This window comes from Erythrolamprus reginae, chromosome 5 (assembly GCF_031021105.1).
Source record: "Erythrolamprus reginae isolate rEryReg1 chromosome 5, rEryReg1.hap1, whole genome shotgun sequence".
Taxonomy (NCBI): Eukaryota; Metazoa; Chordata; class Lepidosauria; order Squamata; family Dipsadidae; genus Erythrolamprus; species Erythrolamprus reginae.
The window spans coordinates 112,887,423-112,911,818 of NC_091954.1; the positions used below are offsets into that span (position 1 = coordinate 112,887,423).

At 43.3% G+C, this 24,396-nt stretch overlaps 1 protein-coding gene across 3 annotated transcripts; it reads left to right on the forward strand.

Annotated features, from left to right (window-relative positions):
- The first annotated feature begins 5,675 nt into the window (after positions 1–5,675).
- On the forward strand, positions 5,676–22,927 carry LOC139168232 (uncharacterized). Of its 3 annotated transcripts, none has more exons than XM_070753747.1 (3): positions 5,676–5,757; positions 12,306–12,397; positions 19,121–22,927. In XM_070753747.1, exon 3 carries the CDS (start codon positions 19,147–19,149, stop codon positions 20,164–20,166), a length of 1,020 nt encoding a protein of 339 aa, XP_070609848.1. In that variant the 5' UTR covers positions 5,676–5,757; positions 12,306–12,397; positions 19,121–19,146; the 3' UTR covers positions 20,167–22,927. The 3 variants fall into 3 exon arrangements, with proteins under 3 accessions (XP_070609848.1, XP_070609849.1, XP_070609847.1); XM_070753748.1 differs by lacking the exon at positions 5,676–5,757 and adding an exon at positions 12,022–12,142; XM_070753746.1 differs by lacking the exon at positions 5,676–5,757 and having other exon boundaries at positions 12,156–12,397.
- Positions 22,928–24,396: the final 1,469 nt, after the last annotated feature.

Sequence of the window (24,396 nt, forward strand, 5' to 3'; positions counted from 1 at the left end):
ATTAGCCTGCTTCCTGCTGCCTTTAAGGAACCTATAGCACCACTTATTTTCTTTGGATTCTCTCAGGTTCATCCTTTCTCCTTTGTCTACTGCTGCTGCAACCACTCAGCCTATCACTACTGCACTCATGGTAACTCTGGGGCTATTATTATTATTATTATTATTAATTAGATTTGTATGCCGCCCCTCTCCATAGACTCAGGGCGGCTCACAAGAGGCTCTACCAAAAACTCCATTCTTTTTCTTTTTTGGATCGTTAACATTTTTTTAAAAAAGTATTTTATCTGTTTATGTATTTCACATGTACAGTACATATGTATTCTAGTATCCCCCCCAATTACATCCATTCATTTAGGGAACTATTGTAATTTACAGAAGTAATGAAAAATTTTACATTATTTAGGAGTATTGATTAACATCCCCATGGAGGCCCTGCAACTGACTCATGATAGTTGCAGTGTCCTGCGTTCAAGTGATTACCTTTTGTGGCCTTCTTACAAGCAAAGTAAACAGGCAAACCAGATTCATTTAAGAACGATGTTAGTGTCTTTAAAAATACAGAGACTCACTTACGAAATATGGGAAGAAATGTCATAAAATGGAGAAAATCCCATTTAGGAAGTCTTGTTTAGTAAGATAAATTTTGGCCTCCATTATAGTCATTATTTGAGGACTATATGTACAGATACGTACAACATACACATGCACAAAGTTCTCAATTGACTGCCTCTGTGACTGTCCAATGTTATAACGGCAATTTAAATATCCGTCTATTAATCCTTTCTAACTATGTTGCAGGTTTTTAAAAATGTTTAATATTTGTTAATGATAATATTTGTTGTATTCTTGGGAGCCACTTCCCCTGGTCATAACCTATTGTATCAATTAGATAAATAAGAAAAAAATGAAAAACATTGTTGATCAGAGTTCTTTTTTGCATTGAGTTGTACCTGTGGTCTTATGCGATGATCCAGGCCTGAAGGACAGGAGCTTCTTTCACCATCAAGAGGCAGCATACTGGGTAACATGGGTCCTTAATGTCCAAAGGTTGTCATGCATTTCATTTCTGGTTGCTTTATTTTGCCCTGTGACTGCTCTGTGGCTGCCAAGGATGATCCCATCCTGTGAAAAAGTTGTATTAAGTTTTGCATTCAAGAGAAAAGAAAACCTTTTGGTGAGATTCTTATCTTAGGTGAGTGGGAGTGTTCTACAAAGGTGAGCTAAAGAACATCAAACTTGTAGGTTATACAGTTAGCTCTGTGAGGGGGTACAAAGAAGCAAACCCAGAAATGCTACCTTTAACATTATTGTAAAATTATATTAATAAGTTTGCAAGATTGATACAGCACCTCATCCAAGACATTTCCTTAGTTGTGATTCATTTACTTACTTATTTATTTATTTTATAAAACAATTATAGGGTGATAATTTGTACAAAACATTAGATAAGTAATGATAAAAAGTAGCAAAAGAAGACAATAGGACAGGGATGGTAGGCACAGTGGTGCGCTTATGAACGCCCCTTACAGACCTCTTAGAAAGGAGGAGAGATCAATTGTAGATAGTCTAAGGTTAAAGGTTTTGGGGTTAGGAGTAGAAACCACAGAATCAGGTAGTGCATTCCAGCCGTTGTTTACTCTGTTGCTGGAGTTGTATTTTTTGCAGTCAAGTTTGGAGCGGTTGACATTTAGTTTAAATCGATTTCATGCTCGTGTGTTGTTGCAGTTGAAGGTGAAGTAGTCGTTAACAGGTAGGACATTTTGGTATATGATTTTATGAACTATAATTAAGTCAGAACGGAGATGACAGTTGTAAGTTGTCTAAACCAAGAATTTCAAGTCTGGCAGAGTAAGGTATTTTGTTGTGAGAAGAGGAATGATGAAAGCCTTCCGCCCTCCCCCGGTGGGTCGCCCTCTAGGGAGGCACAGCAGGCCATGACTGCCACATCAGAATGAAATGACAGAGAGAAAGTTTTCTCGGAGGACGACCTTTAATGCATCAAGACCTCTCCTTTTTATAGTATATCACAGTTCTGACATGTGGTACAGAATAACCAATTCGCGAACATCACATACATTAAACCAGCACCATACAAGGCAAACGTCTCTTATGGCTTCTCTATAGATAATTAACCGAAGCTACAATCTTTGCCCCTTTCCTGGAATGTGTTTTTACCGGTGATTAACAAAGGAATGTGCAAGGCATATATTTCTTTATCATGATTCTGCAGGATGCTTGCTCAGCCTGGACTTTGCTTCCTGCCTTTCCATAGAGGAAAAATAAATATCTTATCCAGCACATAATTTAGGCCTAGAATATCACTCTCCAGTAATATTTTATTTCCAAATTCCAGTGCTTATAAATCTATGATTACAACAGAATGGAGGACTCTTCTTGTGAAATATTTCTGGACTCTCTCAATTGTGTTGATGTCAGATATGCAATGTGGGTTCCATACAGGCGAGATGTATTCTACGGGTCTGACAGATGTTTTGTAAGCTCTTGTTAGCAGTTAAAAATTACCAGAGAAGCTGCGTGATGGTGGTGATGGGATGGAAAGTGACAGTTGAGACTGGATGGTGGATAGTTCGGATAGGGTTCTGACTGGATGTTGGGGTGTGGGTGGGATGGAAGGTTTTTAATTTTTTTTTTGCAGTCATCTGGTCCATTAAGCACTCTTCCTCAGAGCTATTGAAGCCATTTGGGGTTTTATGAGCCGTGGTGACAGTGGTTAGAATACATTATTGCAGGCTAATTCTGACTGCCGGCTGCCAGCAGTTCAATTCTCACCGGTCAAGGTTTGACTCAGACTTCTATCCTTCCAAAGTCGGCAAAATGAGAACTCAGATTGTTGGAGGCAATATGCTGACTCTACAAACTGCTTAGAGAGGCTGTAAAGCAATATATAAGTGGTAGAACTAGTGTTAAATGGAACGTGGGAACACTGGGCAAGAGTGACCATGTAATACTAAAATTCACCATAACACAAACACAAATAACTGAACATAAAATAACATAAAATAAACTCAGAGAAACCTTGGGAAAGATCCCTTGAATGAAAGTACTAAAAGTTAAAACAACTCAAGAAGCTTGGGAGATTCTGAAAAACATGATCATAAAAGCTTAGAACACCACAATACCAATGAGGAAGAAAAACAAGAAATCAAAAAAGAAACCAGCATGGATATACAAAGGCCTCAGTGACAAACTGAATGAAAAAAGATAAATACAAATAATATCTGTCCTAGGTTTAGTACTCTTAATATCTTCATAAATGACCTAGATGAGGGTATAGCAGGAGAACTAACCACGTTTGCAGATGATACCAAGCTGGTGGGAGTAGCAAACATCCGGGAGGACAGACTCAGAATCTAGAGGGATCTTGACAGACTCCAACATTGGTCCCAAACCAATAAGATGAAATTCAACACGGAGAAAAGTAAAATCGTACACCTAGGTAAGAATAAAAAATGCACATACAAACTGGGTGAAACCACATTCAATAGCAGTTACTGCAATAGGGAACTTGGAATCTTGGTAGACAGCCAACTAAATATGAGCCAGCAGTGTGCAGCAGCAGCCAAAATGGCCAATGCAGTCCTGAGCTGCAGAAATAGAGGGATACAATCAAGGACCAGAGTGATACTAGTACCATTCTATAAAGCCTTGATCAAACCACACCTAGAGTACTGCATCCAGCTTTGGTCACCACGCTACAAATTGTAGAGAAAGTGCAGAAGAGAGCAACCAGGATGATAAAGGCTCTGGAAAATAAAACATACGAAGAGCAGTTGCAGGAACTGAGCTTGGCCAGTCTGGTAAAGAGAAGGACCAAGGGTGACATGATAGCAGTGGTCCAATATTTGAGAGGATGCCACAGAGAGGAAGGGGTCAGGCTGTTTTCCAGGGCACCAGAGATCTAAACAAGGAATAAGGGATCGAAGCTGACCAAGGAAAGATTCAGCCTGGAAATGAGGAAAAACTTTCTGACCATGAGAGCGATAAACCAGTGGAACAGCTTGCCAGTGGAGGTTGTGAGAGCCCCAACATTTATGACTTTCAAGGGGAGATTGGACTGCCATCTGTCTCAAATAATGTAGGAACTCCTGCTTGAGCGGGAAGCGGGGTTGGACTAGATCAGAGGTCCCCAACCGCCGGTCCGCGGACCGGGACCGGGCCGTTGGGGTTTTCCAGACGGTCCGCGGCGCCGCTGCCCTCCCGGCAGAGGACATTATGCAGGACAGGGTGGGGCGTCGGGCAGGGCGGGGAGAATCAGGAGGCTCCTTTGGCGGCTGGGGGCTGCCTGGCTTTGTGATTTTGGCTGGGGGGGAGTTAGGAAGGTCCTACTTCTCCCCCCCCAGCCAAAAACTCAAAGCCTATCTGCTGGATACGGGCGATGAGCGGGACGAGCGGCGCCGAAGCCGGTGGCTGTGGCAGCTGCTGCAAGAGGCTTCCGCGCCGCTCTGTCCCACTCATCGCCCGTATCCAGCAGATAGGCTTTGAATTTTTGGCTGGGGGGGGGAGAAGTAGGACCTTCCTAACTCCCCCCCCAGCCAAAATCACAAAGCCAGGCAGCCCCCAACCGCCAAAGGAGCCTCCTGATTCTCCCCGCCCTGTGGAGAAGTGTGGAGGGCTGCGTCACTAAGCTCCACCCCTCCATAACCCCACCCCCATTTGACCAAAGCCCCCCCTCCCCCGGGCCGTGGAAAACTGGTCTAGCTTAAAGCCGGTCCCTGGTGCAAAAAAGGTTGGGGACCTCTGGACTAGATGACCTACAAGGTCCCTTCCAAGTCTAACAAACAAACAAACAAACAAACAAACAAACTAACAAATAAGAAATGCTTTATCTTTGCCTTCAGACTCATCTGAATTAAGAGTGTAATTGGTTGTGGAATTTTCTTAGAACTGCTGGATGATTTAGGGATAAGGTAGTACTGTATATCATTGCTCCACCTCTGTGGGGTGAGAGAGGGCTTCCTCAACATAAATGGTGTCTTTTGTTCCTCTTTGAAACCAATGATCTTCTCTATCCAAAATGTGGACTTCGCTGTCTTCCAAAGACTTTTGTCTTTCAAATGCAAATAAACCACTGAATCTTATCCTGATGGCTCTGATCTCCTATGTTGTGCCATGCACTTGTAAACTGGTTGTTTTGGTTCCCCAATGTTTTTTTTCCTCTAAGAAAAAAAAATACAGTCCAGTTACCTATTTAAAAAACACTTTTGAGATCCTTCAAGGGAAGAAACCTGCCCCCCTTCTGAAAACCTATTTTCCTTATCTTGAATCCAGCTAGTCAGTCATGTTAACTAAAAAAAAAAACCCTATAACGACCATGTGGCCCATAATACTGTACTTCCACCGCCCACAGCGCTCTCTGGCTGGGAACCATAGGCTGGGTAGTTGCTAACCATCCGGAAGGCCCCATCTCATCCATTTTGAGGGGGGGCTTTCTTATTTGAGGGCCCCTTTCCTCAATACCGCCTTTATCATCCGAATCATTATTATTTTCGTTTGTGAGGGGTTTTTTTTCTTTCTAAAGAAAAAAAAGATTCTCCTCAGACGGCCTCTTATTTTTCCCGCTCTGGAAAAAAGAACCAAAATGGTCGTCAGCTGCTATCGGGGGCGGGGCCGAGGCAGCTCCAAACGGCGCGGGCGCTTTGTGGGCGAGACCCGCAGGGATTCCCCCTTTTTCCTCTCCCGGGTGAGTGCGCGTGCGCGAGCTGCAAGTTTCTTTTCCCCCTTCTCCGGAGCGGGCTGGTAAGTTTGTTCGGGAGTGAATTTCGCGCTCTTTCTCCCCCCCCCCACTTCAGCCGCGGGCAATGGCGCGTTTTTGCAGCTTTTGTTTGGCGGGGAGCGCGAATCTGCGCCCCGATGGTTAAGAGAAGCCAATAAAGCGAAATTTATTTTTTTCCCCATTTTTATTTTCTGCCTTTTTGGGGAGGGGCGGATAATTCGGAGCAAGGAAAAGTTGCGGAGCGCCTGGTTGCCTTTTGTTTTCCTTTGCAGGATAAAGGCGTGAGAATGCAAGCGGATATAATGGGGTGGGGGGACTCGGGAAAGGAAAAAAAAGCCTGGATGGCTAAAATTCCTGCGTGGAGGGGAGGGTTTCGCATTGCACGGAATTTGCATGGTTTTATTTAGAAACATAGAAGATTGACGGGAGAAAAAGATCTCATGATCCATCTAGTCTGCTCTTATACTATTTCCTGAATTTTTATCTTAGGATGGATATATGTTTATCCCAGGCATGTTTAAATTCAGTGACTGTGGATTTACCAACCACGTCTGCTGGAAGTTTGTTCCAAGCATCTACTACTCTTTCAGTAAAATAATATTTTCTCATGTCGCTTTTGATCTTTCCCCCAAATAACTTCAGATTGTGTCCCCTTGTTCTTGTATTCACTTTCCTATTAAAAAGACTTCCCTCCTGAACCTTATTTAACCCTTTGACATATTGCTGTTCTGTTCGGGTCTGTGACACCCGAAATCAAAGTTTGAGACCTTGTAAAAAAAATTCCCTGCATATCTGAAACTTGAAATTTCATGACTTTGTATCATTTCAGGGGTTCTCTATGATAATTTTTTTTGGGGGGTGGGGGGTTTCTTTCTTGCTGAAAAAAAAAAGTCCCTAGAGGTCTGTTCCCAGGTCACCCTGACCCGGACCAAAAATTCTTCATTTGAAGTGCTTATGTTTGGTCAATTTGAAAACCTTTTTTCACTTGGAAAGTAGTCTGAACATTTCTGCACACAATGATATGAAAATTGAACTGAAAAAAAAAAGCATATTGGTTTATTTTTATTATAAAAGCCAGAACCCCCCTTTATTTGTGAACTTTTTTTCAATTTATAGATAGTTTAGCTTGCAAAATGCGTTCAATTTTACTAAAGTTGGTGTGAGATTGGTAGTTTGAACATTTCTGAACATAAGAAAAATATAAATGAAATTTTGGACTAGAACTCAGAGCTGGTTGGAAGAAATATTGGAATATAAATTAGAAACAAAACCAGAAATGTAATTATTGGGAGTAATCAGAGGTCAACACAGCAAAGAAGACTATTGTTTAATAACACATATGCTAACATCAGCAAGATTGGCATTCACACAAAATTGGAAAGAAGAAAAGATACCAAATGAAGAGATGGTGATCAATAAAATGTTAGACTGCGCTAAACTAAGTAAATTAACGAGGATAAACAAAATAAGAACTACAGTACTACAGAGTGTGGGAGAAACTATAACTGGATAAGGGAAAAAAACAAGAAAAGGAATTAGTACTAAGAAAATATAATGTTAAAAAGAACACAGAATTGTAAAATATTAATTATTATGTATAATAGATAAGCATAAATGTTTAATGTTTGTATATTTGTCAATATAAAATAATTTTTTAAAAAAATATATATAATTTATATATTTTTATAATTTATATAAATTTATATATATAGAGAGAGCCACCGCTAGTTCCCATCCGAAAGAGAGAGATAAAAAACGGTGGGGCTTACTTTGCAATAATTAAAATATGGTGTCCATGGAGTTTAGATATAGTTTCTGGGTGTGTTTTTGCAATGCTCCAGGGAAATGGAAAGCAGTCCATAGCCTGGAGAGGTTAAAGCAGGGGTCCCCAAACTTTTTACACGGGGCCAGTTCACTGTCCCTCGGACTGTTGGAGGGCCGGACTATAAAAAAAACCTATGAACAAATCCCTATGCACACTGCACATACCTTATTTTAAAGTAAAAAACAAATTGGGAACGTACTATTTAGAGGGGGGGAAAGAAGTCTGAAATTCATATATGTTTATGTTTTGTTTTTAATTTTCTTTTGTTAACATCTGGCTATACAAGGTTTTCTTGGTTTATAGAAAAATGTATAAAGAAAGAAGGATGCACTTTGGCATAATGGTTAATAAGTTAGAAATATAATTGGTGTACTTTTTGAGGAGGGAATTTAATTAAAAGAAAATGAATGTAACTGGATGACAAAATTAGAAAAAAAAACTTATGCAACTTTTTTGATGATTGATATTAGTTACTAACAAAATACCGCATTTTATTCATGGAAAATTAGATGTGCTCCTGTCACTCACCCGTGGGCCGGATAAATAGCCTCAGTGGGCCGCATGTGGCCCGCGGGCCGTACTTTGGGGACCGCTGGGTTAAAGGAACTGCCCAGGTAGGTAATGGTGGGAGAAGCGGAAAGCAGGAAAAATGAGACCCGCCCTTAAGGAGGGAGGGCTTCTTCTCTCCAAATGGGCGTTTTATAAGGAGAGCCCACCTGGCTGTGGAGGTTTCCATCCTGAAAAGAAACAAAACTTATTTATTAGATGTGTATGCCGCCCCTCTCCGGAGACTCGGAGCGGCTCACAACAACAAAACAGGACAAATCCAATGGTTAAAACAATTTAAAACCCTTAATGTAAAAAAACAATCATACATCTCATACAAACCATACGTAAAGCGGAAACAGCCCAGGGGAATCCATTCCCCCATGCCTGGCGACAGAAGTGGGTTTTGAGAAGTTTGCGAAAGGCAAGGAGGGTGGGGGCAATCCTAATCTCCGGGGGGGGGGGGAGCTGATTCCAGAGGGGTGGAGCCGGCACGATTTTGCTTCTGCACCTGTGGAGGTAGCAAAATTGCGCACGGAGCTGCCGGTGCGCCCATGTTTCGGCATGCGCGGAAGTAAAAAAAGCCTCACCGAAACACGGGCGCACCTGCAGCTCCATGTGCAGTTTTGCTACCTCCACAGGTGCAGAAGCAAAATTGCACTGGCCCGGCAAGCACTTACGAGCCACGGCGATGAGTGCAATTTAGCGTTCCGGCTCGTAGCCCACCACTGGCTATGTGTGACAAATACAGTAATACCTCGTCTTACGAACCTAATTGGTTCCGGAAGGAGGTTCGCAAGGTGAAAAGTTCATAACACGAAACAATGTTTCCCATAGGAAACAATGTAAAAGCGATTAATGCGTGCAAGGGGGGGGGGGAATTGCAAACTGGCGCTCCGCTGGGCGCCGCTGCCTGGCTGTCACCTTTTAAAACAGCCGGGGGGCTTCTCAGCGTTCTCCCGAACGCCAAACCTGGAAGTTTGGCAAAAGTTCGGGTTCGGGTTCCGGAGGCCGCCGAGAAGCGTCTGGCTGTTTCAGAAGGTTACAGCCGGGCAGTGCCGCCCGGTGGAGCGCCGTTTTTGCGATCAGCAGTGTTTTCTGCCGATCTGGAGGCTGAAACGGAGGTGGGGAATCCCAATAGCGAATTCCATGGGCGGAGCTTTGACGTCACGAAGACGTCCTTCCTGGAGGCCACGTTTCGGCCGACCAGGAAGGACGTCTTCGTGACGTCAAAGCTCTGCCCATGGAATTCCCTATTGAGATTCCCCACCTCCGTTTCAGCCTCCAGATTGGCCGAAAATGCTGCTGCCGATCACAAAAACGGCGCTCCACTGGGCGGCACTGCCCGGCTGTAACCTTCTGAAACAGCAGAGCGCTTCTCGGCGGCCTCCCGAACCCGAACTTTTTGCCAAACTTCCGGATTCGGCGTTCAGGAGAACACCGAGAAGCCCCCCGGCTGTTTCAGAAGGTTATAAAGTGGTCAGCATAACCACTGTAGGCCCCAAAGCCTGGGGCCTAGGTCAGCATGACCTTGGTCTTAGTAAAGAAATGCATAGCTGGCGCAATATAATGGAAAAGGGAATTGTTGCAGTGTCAGCAGGAAGTCTGTATATACCCAAAATATGCTTAAGCATGATTATTGCAATAGACACAGGATGTCTGGCTGTCTAGCACATGATATATAACGATAGTTGTCGACTAAACAATGTCGTCTGGCGGGACCCTGTGGAAGAGCCTTCTCTGTGGGGCCCCGACCCTCTGGAACCAGCTCCCCCCCTGAGATTAGGATTGCCCCCACCCTCCCTGCCTTTCGTAAACTCCTTAAGACCCACCTTTGCCGTCAGGCATGGGGGAACTAAAACACCTCCCCCTTGCCCATGTTGTTTTGTTGATTGATTGACTGTGTGCCTGTTTTTTTATATATATACTGTTTTTATGAGATTATTAATTTTAAATTGTAACTAGATGGGTGGGCATTGGATTTGGTATTATGTACTGTACTGTTTTTTATTATTGTTGTGAGCCGCCCCGAGTTTGCGGAGAGGGGCGGCATATAAATCCAATAAACCTAACCTAACTCTGCTTGCAATCTATGCCTTGCTTCCTGTGGAACACATCTGTGCTGAAGGCAACAAGGCAGGAAGACAGGAAAAAGGACATGTTTCGATGGTGTATAGATAAGTCAGCCACTTGCTCTCTAGACACATAGCTTCACACTAACCACAATTTCCTCTTCTCTGTTGTATAACCTGGTTCCTTTTCTGTATAAGGAAACGCTGACAGCTATCAAACTGATTGGCTCATATCGTTGTGTGTGTGGGTTTTTTGTACTTCTTTGGAAATGTATAAGAATCCTGAAAGCGAACCCAGGGGTGGTTCAGATGTTCTTTGTTACCTTCTGAACCGCATGCAATAAAGCTATGTTACTCGATCTCCTTGTGGTCTCTGTTCCCTGACTGATAGCATATTTTTGCTGCTACAAAGGTAGGAGGAGGATGGAGGAGTTAACTTGTTTTGGAGGTGTTACGTGTTGGGGAGGGAGCAGCTACACCCGGGAGAAAGAGGAGGTGGGCACATTCAACTTTGTACAGAACATTCAACGAGAATATTTCATTCATTCAGATTTAGGATGTGTTCTTTGAGTGTTCCCTTTATTTTTTTGAGCTGTATATTTATATATTGTTGTGGTTAGCTCTGGCCCAGCTCCTGCCCCAAGGACTGTGGATGTGGGGGAGACATCCACATGCTGCAGGCCTGTTTTGCCCCCCCCCCCATGGAATCTGCTGATGAGGGCTCCTCTGACCAAGAAGACATGAGTGACAGGGAGGAGGAGAGTGTGGCAGACAGCTCAGAAGGAGATCAATTATCTCTCTCCTCCTTGGATTCAGAACAAGAGTTAATGATACAGCCACGCATGCGGAGAGCGATGCATAGGCAGCAACAACTGAGAGATTATTATCAAAGAAAATGAGGCCACCTGTGGTTGGGTGGGGCTGTGGTCATTAGTGAGGCTGCTATAAAGAGCAGCCTGTGGGTTTGGCCATTATGGAGGATTATCTGATTGTTGTGTTTCGTGACTGCCTTGCTGACTTGGACCTTTTGTGTGCTGATTTTTCCCCCACTTGGAAACTAAACCTGAGCAAAGTGTGTTTCACTTTGTGAAAGAAGGACTGTGAATTGCCTCACAGCTGCAAGCTAAGTATCACAGAACTGATAAGGGACTTGTACAAATTACCAGTTTGTTTGGAGACCAGTGCTCTTTGCTATACCAAAAGAGGGCTTGGTTTAAGTGAATTTTCATTATAAAGAACATTGTTTTGAATTTTCAAACGTGTTGTGTGTCTGAAATTTGTACCTGTGAATTTTTGGGAGGAGTCTACCAGAGAGCCCGACAGAACATATATGATGGGTAGATATGTGTGTATGTATTTGCAATGTATACGTAGACACAACTGAGCTCAAAATTTTTTGATGAGCAAGACAGTTAAGTGACTTTTGCAACCTTTATACCTCGACCGCTACGGTTGTCAAGTGAATCTGGCTGCCCCATTGATTTCGCTTGTCTGGGGGATGCAAAAAGGGGGTTCATATGATCCCGGCATACTGCAACCATTATATGCCAGTTGCCAAATGTTTGAATTTTGATCTTGTGACCATGGGGTTGCTGTAACAGTTAAAGGTAATAAAAACAGCCATAAGTCACATAACCTCAAACCGTAACTAAATAATTGGTTGTTCGTTGTCAGGAGAATGTCAGATTAAGTAAGTTGAATTCTTAATGCTGAATTCTTAATTCTTTTAAAAGTGCTGCTTAAACATAGCAACTATTGTAAGTCAAGGACTGCCTGTAGTATAAAACAAATTTTTTCTGGGCAATGGAAAGCCGCTGCAGCAGCATGCAGTGTTGTTATGCCCAGACATGTCCGTTTAGCTTTCCGGTCTCTGTCTAGCTTTCATATTTCATTTTGTTCCACTTCAAACCTCACCCAGCAGCTGTTCCGAAGCTGCATCTGATTACGTTTAACAAAGAACGAAGGGTAAATCGGGATTTTTGGAAGTCAGGCTTTTTGGCATCTTTTAGGAGCGTTTATAAGTGGCAAAGTCTACAGTTGGTGTACTTTGTGAATCAAGAAAAGGCGAAGCGTTTGCATTGGAGGGAAAGAAAAGTTGAAAAGATTTTGTTGTGTTTCTTCTCTGCAGCTATTTGTGTCCAACTTTGGAAGAAAACCTCAAAGGGAAATCGACTTTCTAAGGAACGAAGCCTAGGGCGGCACTTTGTGAATTAAAAAAAGGTAAGCCTTTGCAATGAAGAAGAATTTTTTAAAAACTTAATTGCATTCCTTCTTGGAATACATGCAGGCAAAACAAAGTGGGACAAGCCATTTGGTGAGAGTTGTATAGAGAAGCATAGAAACATAGAAGACTGACGGCAGAAAAAGACCTCATGATCCACCTAGTCTGCCCTTATACTATTTTCTGTATTTTATCTTAAGATGGATCTATGTTTATCCCAGGCATGTTTAAATTCAGTTACTGGATTTACCCACCATGTCTGCTGGAAGTTTATTCCAAGGATCTACTACTCTTTCAGTGAAATAATATTTTCTCATGTTGCTTTTGATCTTTCCCCCAACTAACTTCAGATTGTGTCCCCTTGTTCTTGTGTTCACTTTCCTGTTGAAAACACTTCCCTCCTGAACCTTATTTAAACCTTTGACATATTTAAATGTTTCGATCATGTCCCCCCTTTTCCTTCTGTCCTCCAGACTCTATAGATTGAGTTCATGAAGTCTTTCCTGATACGTTTTATGCTTAAGACTTTCCACCATTCTTGTAACACGTCTTTGGACCCGTTCAATTTTGTCAATATCTTTTTGTAGGTGAGGTCTCCAGAACTGAACACAGTATTCCAAATGTGGTCTCACCAGCGCTCTATATAAGGGGATCACAATCTCCCTCTTCCTGCTTGTTATACCTCTAGCTATGCAGCCAAGCATCCTACTTGCTTTTCCTACTGCCCGACCACACTGCTCACCCATTTTGAGACTGTCAGAAATTACTACTCCTAAATCCTTCTCTTCTGAAGTTTTTGCTAACACAGAACTGCCAATACAATACTCAGATTGAGGATTCCTTTTCCCCAAGTGCATTATTTTACATTTGGAAACATTAAACTGCAGTTTCTATTGCTTTGGCCATTTATCTAGTAATGCTTCCTTCACCATCCTATTTCTTTGTATTAATATCTTAATTTTGTCTTTTACATGAACCATGAAAAGAGCTGATATATATATAAATAATAAGTATAGAACGTTGAATTTCCAACTACTATAAAGCTTTAAACCTTGCCTTTGGTTTTTACCTTTCTCTGCCTTCCCAAAAAGTTTTATCAAGTACAGAATATTGGCAGACTTTATAGGGTTTTTTTGTACATTGAATGAAAATGTGGGTTTTTAAAAAGTTTTTATGAATAGCTTTGGAGGGAGAATAGAATAGAATAGAATTCTTTATTTGCCAAGTGTGACTGGACACAAAAGGAATTTGTCTTTGGTGCCTATGTTTTCAGTGTACATAAAAGAAAATATACATTTGTCAAGAATCATGAGGTACAATACTTAATGATGGTCTTAGGGTCAAATAAGCAATGAGGAAACAATATTAATAAAAATCTTAAGGATAGAAGCAACAAGTTACAGTCATACAGTCATAAATGGGAGGAAATGAGTGGAAGCAATGATGAGAAAAAACTAGTAGTAATAGTAGTGCAGACTTAGTAAATAGTTGACAGTATTGAGGGAATTATTTGTTTAGCCGAGTGATGGCGTTTGGGGAAAACTGTTATTATGTCTAGTTGTCTTGGTGTGCAGTGCTCTGTAGTGACGTTTTGAGGGTCGGAGTTGAAACAGTTTGTGTCCAGGATGTGAGGGGTCAGTAAATATTTCCCCCGCCCTCTTTTTGACTCGTGCAGTCTACAGGTCCTCAATGGAAGGCAGGTTGGCAGCCATTGCTTTTTCTGCAGTTCTGATTCTCCTCTGAAGTCTGTGTCGGTCCTGTTGGGTTGCAGCACCAAACCAGACAGTTGTAGAGGTGCAGCTGACAGACTCAATGATTCCTCTGTAGAACTGGATCAGCAGCTCCTTGGGCAGTTTGAATAATGGCATTTGGGAAAACACTATTCTTGTGTCTAGTTGTCTTAGTGTACGATTGGACACTCAAGGAATTCGTCTTGGTGCATATGCTCTAAGATAGGGGTCTCCAACCTTGGCAACTTTTAAGGGTTGAAGTCCACAACTCTTAAAGTTGCCAAGGTTGGAGGCCCCTGCTCTAAGATATAAATAAATAAAAATAAAAAGTTGGGATGTGCCGCAGCTGTTCTCAGGAAAGCAAAACTCTGGATTCCATTGAGCTGTTATCAAAAGAGCTGTTAACAATCCTTCTGCCTCCCTTTGCCCAGCCCCATCTAAGGCCGCAAGGATGTTTTGAGAACATTGAGGTGCTAGCTAGATAACAGGTCAGTCTCCGGGCAGGATGGCCTTGGAGCCAGGCTGAAACCGGCTGAGAGAGAGTCTGCCTCCGTCAATCCCCCTCCCTAATTCCTGCACGGTTGCAGCAGAAAGCAAAAAGCATGCTAAAAAATGTTTAGCAAGCTTCTCCCGGCCCCACCACCCTCCCGCTTTCCAGCAGAATGGCAGGACGAGCTCTTGACCTGGCATTTGGTTGAGTTTATTTGGAGTTAATCCTCAGACACCCCCCCCCCCCTTAAAGCCTCTGGGATTTTAAACCACAAGAGACTAAAAAAGAATTGAGACCAAGAGGACTTTGTTAATTAAAGCTGTTCTCCTCAAACCAATATTTTCAAGGCAGGTTGCATCCCATTACTACTGAATAGAAGAATGGAATGGAATAGATATTGGAATAGAATAGAATAGATATTGGGAATAGAATAGAATAGATATTGGAATAGAATAGATATTGGAATAAAATAGAACAGAATAGAATAGATACTAGAATAGATATTGAAATGGAAATTAGAATAGAATAGAATAGATATTGGAATAAAATAGACATTGGAATAGAATAGAACAGAATAGAATAGATATTAGAATAGAAATTGGAATGGAATAGAATAGATATTGGAATAAAATAGAACAAAATAGAATAGAATTATTTATCGTCCAAGTGTGATTGGACATACAAGGAATTTGTCTTTGGTGCATACACTCTCAATGTACATAAAAGAAAAGATACATTTGTGAATTAGGAGGTACAACACTTACCGCACGAATCCCAGCGGCCGATAAGGTCCCACAGAGTTGGCCTTCTCCGGGTCCCGTCGACTAAACAATGTCATCTGGCGGGCCCCAGGAGAAGAGCCTTCTCTGTGGTGGCCCCAGCTCTCTGGAATCAACTCCCCCCAGAGATTAGAACTGCTCCCACCCTCCTTGTCTTCCGTAAACTACTTAAGACCCATCTATACTGCCAGGCATGGGGGATTTATTATTTATTTATTATTTATTATTTATTATTTGGATTTGTATGCCGCCCCTCTCCGAAGACTCGGGGCGGCTTACACCTTTCCCCCAGGCTTATTATAATTTATGTTTGGTATGTATGTGCTGTTTGGTTTTTAATTATGATAGGGTTTTTAGTTTTTTAATATTAGATTTGTGCCATTATAATATTGTTTTTATCATTGTTGTGAGCCGCACCGAGTCTTTGGAGAGGGGCGGCATACAAATGTAATAAATTATTATTATTATTATTATTAATAATAATAATAATAATAATTATTATTATTATTGTCATAGGATACAAATAAGCAATCAAGAAACAATCTGAATATAAATCGTAAGGATACAAGCAATAAAGTTGCAGTTTTGCAGTCATAAGTGGGAGGAGATGGGTGATAGGAACAATAAGAAGACTGACAGTAATAGTAATGCAGCCTTAGTGAATAGTGTGTAGATTACAATCACCTTGTTGGTGAAGGATAGGAGCTCAAAGGTACTTTTCCAAAGGCCACTGGAGTTTTCTTAGTTTTTCTCCATGGAAATGTTTCCCTTCCCCACCCAGGAAGCTTCTTCGGTTCTGATTTGAATGGTGGGGAATGGAAGGATGTATACATACCCTTTGCAGTCATCTGGCCTGTAGGACTCTGAATGGGAGTTGTAGTCCAGCTATTCAGAGAATAAAAAGCACAATACTCTAGAAGCAGGCTAGAGACAAACAACGTTCAATTTTGTGAACACAGCTCGTTCTTTTATTTGCAGTCACGTAGAATTTTGTGTGTGTGTGTGTCGCAGATTGTTGAAGGTTCCACTGCTTTCAGAGGAAAGTGACTTTTTGTGTATGCACAAGAGGAAAGTGTCCACCTCTTTCCAATTTGCTTATGTGTGTGATCGGCAATGCTGTAAGCTCGCCCTGAAGTTGCTTGAAAAAGTCCTTCCAGGGTGGTTTAGATAAGCCTATGATTAGATCTACTTGCTGTTGTGGTTAGCTCTGGCCCAGCTCCTGCCCAAAGGACTGTGGATGGGGGAGACATCCACATGCTGCAGGCCTGTTTTGCCCCCGGTGGAATCTGCAAACAGTCATGACCTCTGAACTTTGATCATGGGGATGCTGGAAGCGTAACTGAAAAGTGGTCCTAAGTCATTTTTTTCCCGGGCGCTGTTGTAACTTTGAACAGTCACTAAACGGTCACTGTTGTAAGTTGAGGATTCTTGGTACCGTCCTAAGATGGATGATCTGTAGATTATTTTTATTTTTTTATTGTTTGGTCTTTTCAGCCACTGATAAGTAAAAGGCAGCAGATGCGAACAACTTGCAGAGCAGAAATATTAGAAAATAATATCCTATTTGTAGAATTACAATTACTATATAAGAATTATATAATATTGATGACAATACGATTGTAGTATACATGCGTGTAAGTAGTATTGTAATTCAAATGACTGTATAATATAGGATAGTGAACTACAATAGGTATGTAGTTACATGTGCTTCTATGTAGCCTATGACATTATTAAGTGTTGTGCCTCATGACTCTTGAGAAATGTATCTTTTCTTTTATGTACACTGAGAGCATAGGCACCAAAGACAAATGACTTGTGTGTCCAGTCACACTTGACCAATAAAGAAGTTCTGTTCTAGTCTAATGTATCTTTTCTTTTATGTACACTGAGAGCGTATGCACCAAAGACATTCATTCGTTTGTTTGTTTGTTTATTTATTTATTTAGTCTAATACACAATGAGGGTTTTAGTGGGTGTATATATATATATATATATATATATATATATATATATACACATACATACATACATACATACATACATACATACATATATATATGTTTTCGTAGATTTTCACAGGTACAGGTATGACGGTCTTGGTATATTTGGGTTTCTTCCCATGTAGGATTTGGAAATTTCTGGTGCCGTTTCGACGAGGTCTCACTCGTCATCTTCAGGCTGGTGTTTCTGTCCTTGTTCTGAGGCGAACAGAACAAGGACAGAAATACCAGCCTGAAGATGACGAGTGAGACCTCGTCGAAACGGCACCAGAAATTTCCAAATCCTACACGGGAAGAAACCCAAATATACCAAGACCGTCATATATATATACATACATACATACATACATACATACATATATATGTCACATTTTTTTTGCTGAATTTGAAAATTAAGGGAGACTAGGATAGATCTATTTCGGCCTTATTTTGGCCTCATCAGCTTGCCATACCCACTGGGACTTGAACCTGCAACCTTTGCCTTGTAAGGCAGAGAATTATCCTCTAGGCTACAGTATCCAATCCCTTCAGCTCTGCACCAGGGAAGGGTTACATATTTTGTGTCGAATCACCCTGGTGTATCGAAGGAACATCACAGCTCCTTATTTGCCTCTCGGCCTAACCCAGGGCCATTTCCAAGGCAGTTAATTTTATTGATAGCCGACAATTCTGTCTATATGTGTCACATGTTTTTCTGCTGAATTTGAAAATTAAGGGAGACTAGGATAGATCTATATAGTAAAATACATGATGAAGGTTATAGAGGAGATACTCATAGTAAAATATATCTAAGAAAGAATAGAAGAGAAGTTATAGGAATAGAACATATCAATGAAAGAATAGAAGAAGAGATATAGGAATAGAAGAAAGGTATAGGAGATATAGGAGAGCAATAGGACAGGGGACGCTTGTACTCGCCCCTTACTGATCTCTTAGGAATCTGGATAGGCCAACCATGGATAATCCAAGGGTAAAGTGTTGGGGGTTTGGGGATGACACTATGGAGTCCAGTAATGAGTTCCACGCTTCGACAACTCGATTACTGAAGTCATATTTTTTACAGTCAAGTTTGGAGCGGTTAATATTAAGTTTAAATCTGTTGTGTGCTCTTGTGTTGTTGTGGTTGAAGCTGAAGTAGTCGCCGACAGGCAGGACATTGCAACATATGATCTTGTGGGCAATACTTAGATCTTGTTTAAGGCGTCTCGTAGGGCATTCTGTTTCGAGTGCAGGAGTGAAGGGCTCTTCTGTATAATATAGGATAGTGAACTACAATATGTATGTAGTTATATGTGCTTCTATGTAGCCTGTGACCATTATTAAGTGTTGTACCTCATGACTCTCGAGAAATGTATCTTTTCTTTTATGTACACTGAGACCATATGCACCAAAGACAATTTCTTGTGTATCCAATCACACTTGGCCAATAAAAAATTCTATTCTATTCTATTAAGAAGTTTAGAATTTTGATGATATGTAAACATTAGTATAATTTAAATGATTGCATAACAGTAGCATAGTGAATTATAGAAATAGAATCTAGGAATGTTATTGATATTGATACCGATACGGAACTGCTGTAAGGAGAGAAAAAAAATTTGTGGGTTTTTTTTTTAATGTTGAAAATGCTTAATAAATAAACAATAAATAATTAATGATTTTCTAGGTGTCTCTCCATCTGCCTTAACTCTCTCCTCCTTCTCTCTCTCTTTTCTCCACTAAGATATTTGCAGAACAAGAATCTGAAAAATGGAAAGACCCAGGAAAAACTCTGGCTGGGCTGCGTCTCCCCGCCCAGCTGATCCAGCCCCCCAGGCTGGTCCGCGAACACCTCGATCGTCAGCCCGCTACACTACCATCACTACGGTTTATGCATACCCAACGGCTCCAGCTCCTAAGAGTAGAGGTGGCAGAGGATCGGGACCGGAGGAAGAGATCTATTACGATGGCCAACCCAGAGGTCCCAGGAGGAGCTATGGATGGGGTGGAGAAAAGGCATCGGGTATTTCCTATGCTGCAGGGGTCCTGCCTAGGCCCTTCTCCCGTGAAAAAGTGGCTATGATCGAGAAGGAAACCCGCGGGCAGTGGAGCAACCCCAAGTGGCATGAGTGGCGCAAGAACCGCATCACGGCCTCCGTCGCAGGCGCTATCGCCAAAAGTAGGTTTGCAAACGGCCGGACCCTGGACGTGCCTCAGTATTATCTGAAGAAGGTGGTGGGACTCCACTCGAGGATTAGGTCGCAGGCCACAAATTGGGGGATTGAGAATGAGAAGAACGCAGTGAAAGCTTACACAAAACGCAAATCACGCATGGAAAGGAAACAGGTGTACGTGAAAGACTGTGGCCTCTTTGTCGACAAAAAACACCCCTGGCTGGCGGCCAGCCCCGACGGCATCGTTGTAGATGCCTATACCAACGAGATTCTCTGCCTGTTGGAGGTGAAGTGCCCCTATAACTACAGAAACATGACTGTGTCCGAAGCCTGCCAAGACAAGAACTTCTGCCTTGAAACCGACGGCGGTTTCTACTGGTTGAAGACAACTCATCCCCATTACACCCAAGTTCAAGTTCAGATGAAAACCTCGGGCGTGCACAACATCGATTTTGTGGTTTATACCAAATGCGACATAGTAATTGTCCCGGTGGAATTTGACTTGATTTTCTGGACGCAAACATTGCCCAAGCTGAAGAAGTTCTACGTGGATGCCGTGATCCCTTATCTGGAGGAGAAGAACTCCCCTCCTGCTTGCTGGGACTATGAAGAGTGAAGCTGTGGGAAGTTGCTGACATTTCCTTTCCTTTTTCTCTCTTTAGAAGATGCGCCTTCAACCTGTTCACCCCAGTTTTTCCCTTTCCTTCTCCCAAGAGGACCAGAATCGGTTGCCGTTTTTGTCTCCGAAGGCAGCTTCGCAAATTCTGCAGAGCAGCCGACAACGCAAGCGATATTTCTCAAACCTGCGTGATTTTTCAAGGGTGGACTTCCAGCTCCCACAAACCCCTAGGTCAGAGGTAGGTAAAGTTGGCTCTTCTGTGACTTGTGGACTTCAGCTCCCAGAATTCCTGAGCCAATCATGCTAGCTCGGGAATTCTGGGTGTTGAAGTCCTCGTGTCATAGAACAGTGTTTCCCAACCTTTTTTGAGTCACGGCACATTACTCACATTTTCAAAATCCTGGGTGGGTGGGTGGGGTGGGGTGGGTGGGGGCTAAAAATCTCTCTCTTACTCCCTTTTGCTCTATTTCTCTCTCCCTCCCTCTTTCTCTCTCCCTCCTTCTTTCTCTCTCCCTTCCTCTGTTTTTTGCTCTTTCTCTCTCCTTCCCTCCCTCTATTTCTTTTTCTCTCCCTCCATCCCCGCTCTCTTTCTCTCTCTTTCTTTCTCTCTTTCTCTCTGTCTCTCTTGCTATTTCTTTCTTTCTCTCTCTCTCTCTCTGTGTGTCTCTCTTGCTATCTCTCTCTTTCTCTCTCGTTACACCATGTGGTGGCAAAGTGGTCGACTGCGAGCAGGAACCCTGACGGCAGCTGCTCGACGTGTTGCTGGACGCCATACATGCTGGGCATGGGCCTGGGGCTGGCACCTCCATCCCGGCCCAGCCAGTGGGCCAGTGCCATCCCCACAGCGCCAGCATGTACGATGTCCAGCAACACATCCAGCCGCCATCATTGGTGCCTATGCCCTGGAGCGACTGCCTGGTGCCACTGCTGCCGGTGCCCTCCTGCTGCCGGTGCCCTCCCGTCGGGCCCCAAAGCACACTTGTCGCCGCCCCTGCCAGGGAAGCTCCAGCTGGGTGGGACATTGCCAGTGCATCCACCCTAGAGCTCTTGCTCGCCGCTGCCATCCCCCGGCTACTACCCGGTGCCGCTGCTGCCAGCGCCCTCCTGCTCCCACTGCCGGTGGCCTCCCACCGGTGCTCCAAAGCTCACGCCACCAGGGAAGCTCCAGCCGGGTGGGGTGCTGCCGATGCCTCCGCCCTGGAGGCATCGGTAGCACCGCTTGCAGCAGCCGCCCCCCGGCTATTGGCTGCCGCTACTGCTGCCGGCACCTTCCGGCTGCCGGTGGTCTCCCACCGGGCCCCAAAGCTCACTTGATGCCGCCAGGGAAACTCCAGCCGGGCGGGGCGCTGCTGGTGCCTCTGCTCTGGAACTCCCGCTTGCAGCAGCCGCCCCCTGGCTATTGCCCAGTGTAGCTGCTGCCGGTGCCCCTCCCGCCAGACCTCAAGCTCACCTGCCGCAAAGAAGGAAGGCGCGAAAATGAAGGCACGAAGAAGGAAGGCACGAAAAAGAAGCTGTGAAGAAGGAAGCTCAGCTTCTGGTCTCGGAAGCTGAGCTTCGCGGCACACCTGACCATGTCTCACGGCACACTAATGTGCCGCAGCACACTGGTTGAGAAACACTGTCATAGAAGAGCCAACTTTGCCTATCCCTGGGCTAGATAATCTTGGGAGCTGAAGTCCACGCTATCCTATCAAGTCAAGATAGAGAAACATTGACCTAAGATAGAGCAGGGGGTCTCCCAACCTTGACAACGTTTACAACTGGTGGATTTTAATTCCCTGAATTCTGAGAGTTGAAGTCCACAAGTCGTAAAGTGGCCAGGCTTGGGAGACCCCTGGCCTAGAGAATAGCCCACCCTCTCTCTCTCTTTGTGCCTTTGAGTTAGCATTTTTAGACAAATGTGTTATTTTTGGGAGCATGCAAAACGCCCTCAGCCTACTATCAAAACAGACCAACAATATGTAGAACAATCCAAATTTTGCTCCGGCTGCAGGCCACGAACACCATTGCTTATTCTCTTTACCTGACCAGGCAATAGGCAGGTTGTTGTTGTTTTTTAAAAAAAGAACATTCTGGACTGAACTGCTTTCAGATTTCTATGTCTTATTCCAGGTATCTTCCATGTAGAACGTTCTCAGAATTGAAAAATAATTTTTGCTTGAGATGCAGCTACTTTACCACGGAAATGCTAAAAGGACCTGGAACACATGATACGCTCACGTCAAATTAATGTTTCAATCCACGGCAGAGCTTAAAATGTCCTCGTCCAATCTGTTGCTGGTATTTCCTGGAACCTGCGTTGTGGAAGAAACCAATGTGCCACAGCTTGCATGGGAGAAAGCCATCCGGTTAATGAAGAGCTGCAGGTTTTGAACACAGATCAATGCTCTCGGTTATATGTATCCAGAATGACCTGTTATCCAGTGGTAGAGAGAGAAAGTTAGACAATCAATTAGGGAAGATATGTTGATCCAGTCTAGTTCGGCACAGGTAGAAGTGCATCTTTGCTTGGAAAGTTTATATTATAAAAAAATTGCAATTAAGAAAAAGATACATTTGGGGGGAATTGCAACTTGAGTTTTTGAAAAGTGTTTAAAAAATAGAGTTTAAAATGTAATTTTGTGTGCGAGGGAGGGGCATTGCAACTGACTTTTTATAAAGAATATCGTGATATTATTCTTTGGGACACACAATAAAAAACATTTCCTGTTTGCCCTCTGGGCCTTTGGTTATGAAAATAAAAATAATCTATTCTGGATGTTGTCCTGCAGTCTTTATAGCGCAACCAGAAATAGAATTGAGAAAATATAAATGTCTCATTCGTATATTATTTTTACTGTCTATTATGGCTGAGAGTACAGTAATACCTCGTCTTACAAACCTAATTGGTTCCGGAAGTAGGTTCGTAAGGCGAAAAGTTTGAACGGTCGGACGTCTTCGTGACGTCAAAACTCCGCCCATGGAATTCCCTATTGGGATTCCCCACCTCCTTTCTAGCCTCCAGATCAGCCAAAAACGCCGCCACCGATCGCAAAAACGGCACTCCACCAAGTGGCGGCGCCCAGCTGTAACCTTCTGAAACAGCCGGGCGCTTCTCGGCGGCCTCCGGAACCCGAACCAGAACTTCTGGGTTCGGTGTTTGGGAGAACACCGAGAAGCCCTCTGGCTGTTTTAAAAGGTGACAGCTGGGCAGCAGCGCTTCTCGGCAGCCACCCGAACCCAAAAAGTTCGGGTTCAGGTTCGGGAGAACGCCGAGAAGCCCCCCGGCTGTTTTAAAAGGTGACAGCTGGGCGCCGCCGCCCAGCAGAGTGCCATTTTGCGATCTGCGGTGGGTGCGTAAGCCGAAAAAAGTTTGTAAGAAGAGGCAAAAAATTTCCGAACCCCGGGTTTGTATCACGAGGGGTTCGTATCATGAGGTACCACTGTATTGCAATTTCTTTTTGGTAAGGCAGGGTTTGAAAGTTTATTCGGTGCCTTTCTGCTGAAGAGAGATTGTGAGATGATTGGAAAATAAAGCTTTTAAATGCAGGAAATCGCGTGGAAGTAAAACCTAAGCGGCTAGCTGCGTGACACACGTGTACCACGCAAACCATATCTGCGGGCATGCAACCCGTTGCCCTAGCTTGACTCCAGCAAAAAAGGTGCAAAAAAGGGCAACAAGAATGATCAAGGAAATGGAGCCCCTCCTTTATGAAACCAGGTTGCCACTGTCTTCAGCCTTGAAAGACGGCGTTTAAAGGGTGACTTGATCGAAGGGTATAAAATCATGCATGGGATAGAAATGGTGGATAGAGGAAAATTCTTTTCTCTATCCCACAATACTAGGACAAGGGGGCCCTAAAGGTCATAGGTGAGAAAGTGAGGACAAATCAAGGGAAATATTTCTTCACCCAGAGGGTCCTTTATTGATGGAATTCACTTCCAGAAGAGGTGACAGCTGTCAGCCTGGGTAGCTTCAAGGCAGGATTAGACAGATTCATGGATGCCAAGTGTATCATAGGTGGTTATTGAAACAGATGTCCAAGTGCTGCCTCTATGTTGGTTGAGGCAGGCAGGATTCCCTTGAGTACCATTTGTTGAGGGTCAAGGGAAAGGGAGGGTCTTGCCTTCTCTTTCTGCTCAAGATCCCCATGGACAATTGGTGGGCCACTGTATGACACAGCTTTGGCCTGATTCAGCATGGCTCTTTATGTTCAGCACGTATGTGCTTGCTAGCCAGCTAATTTT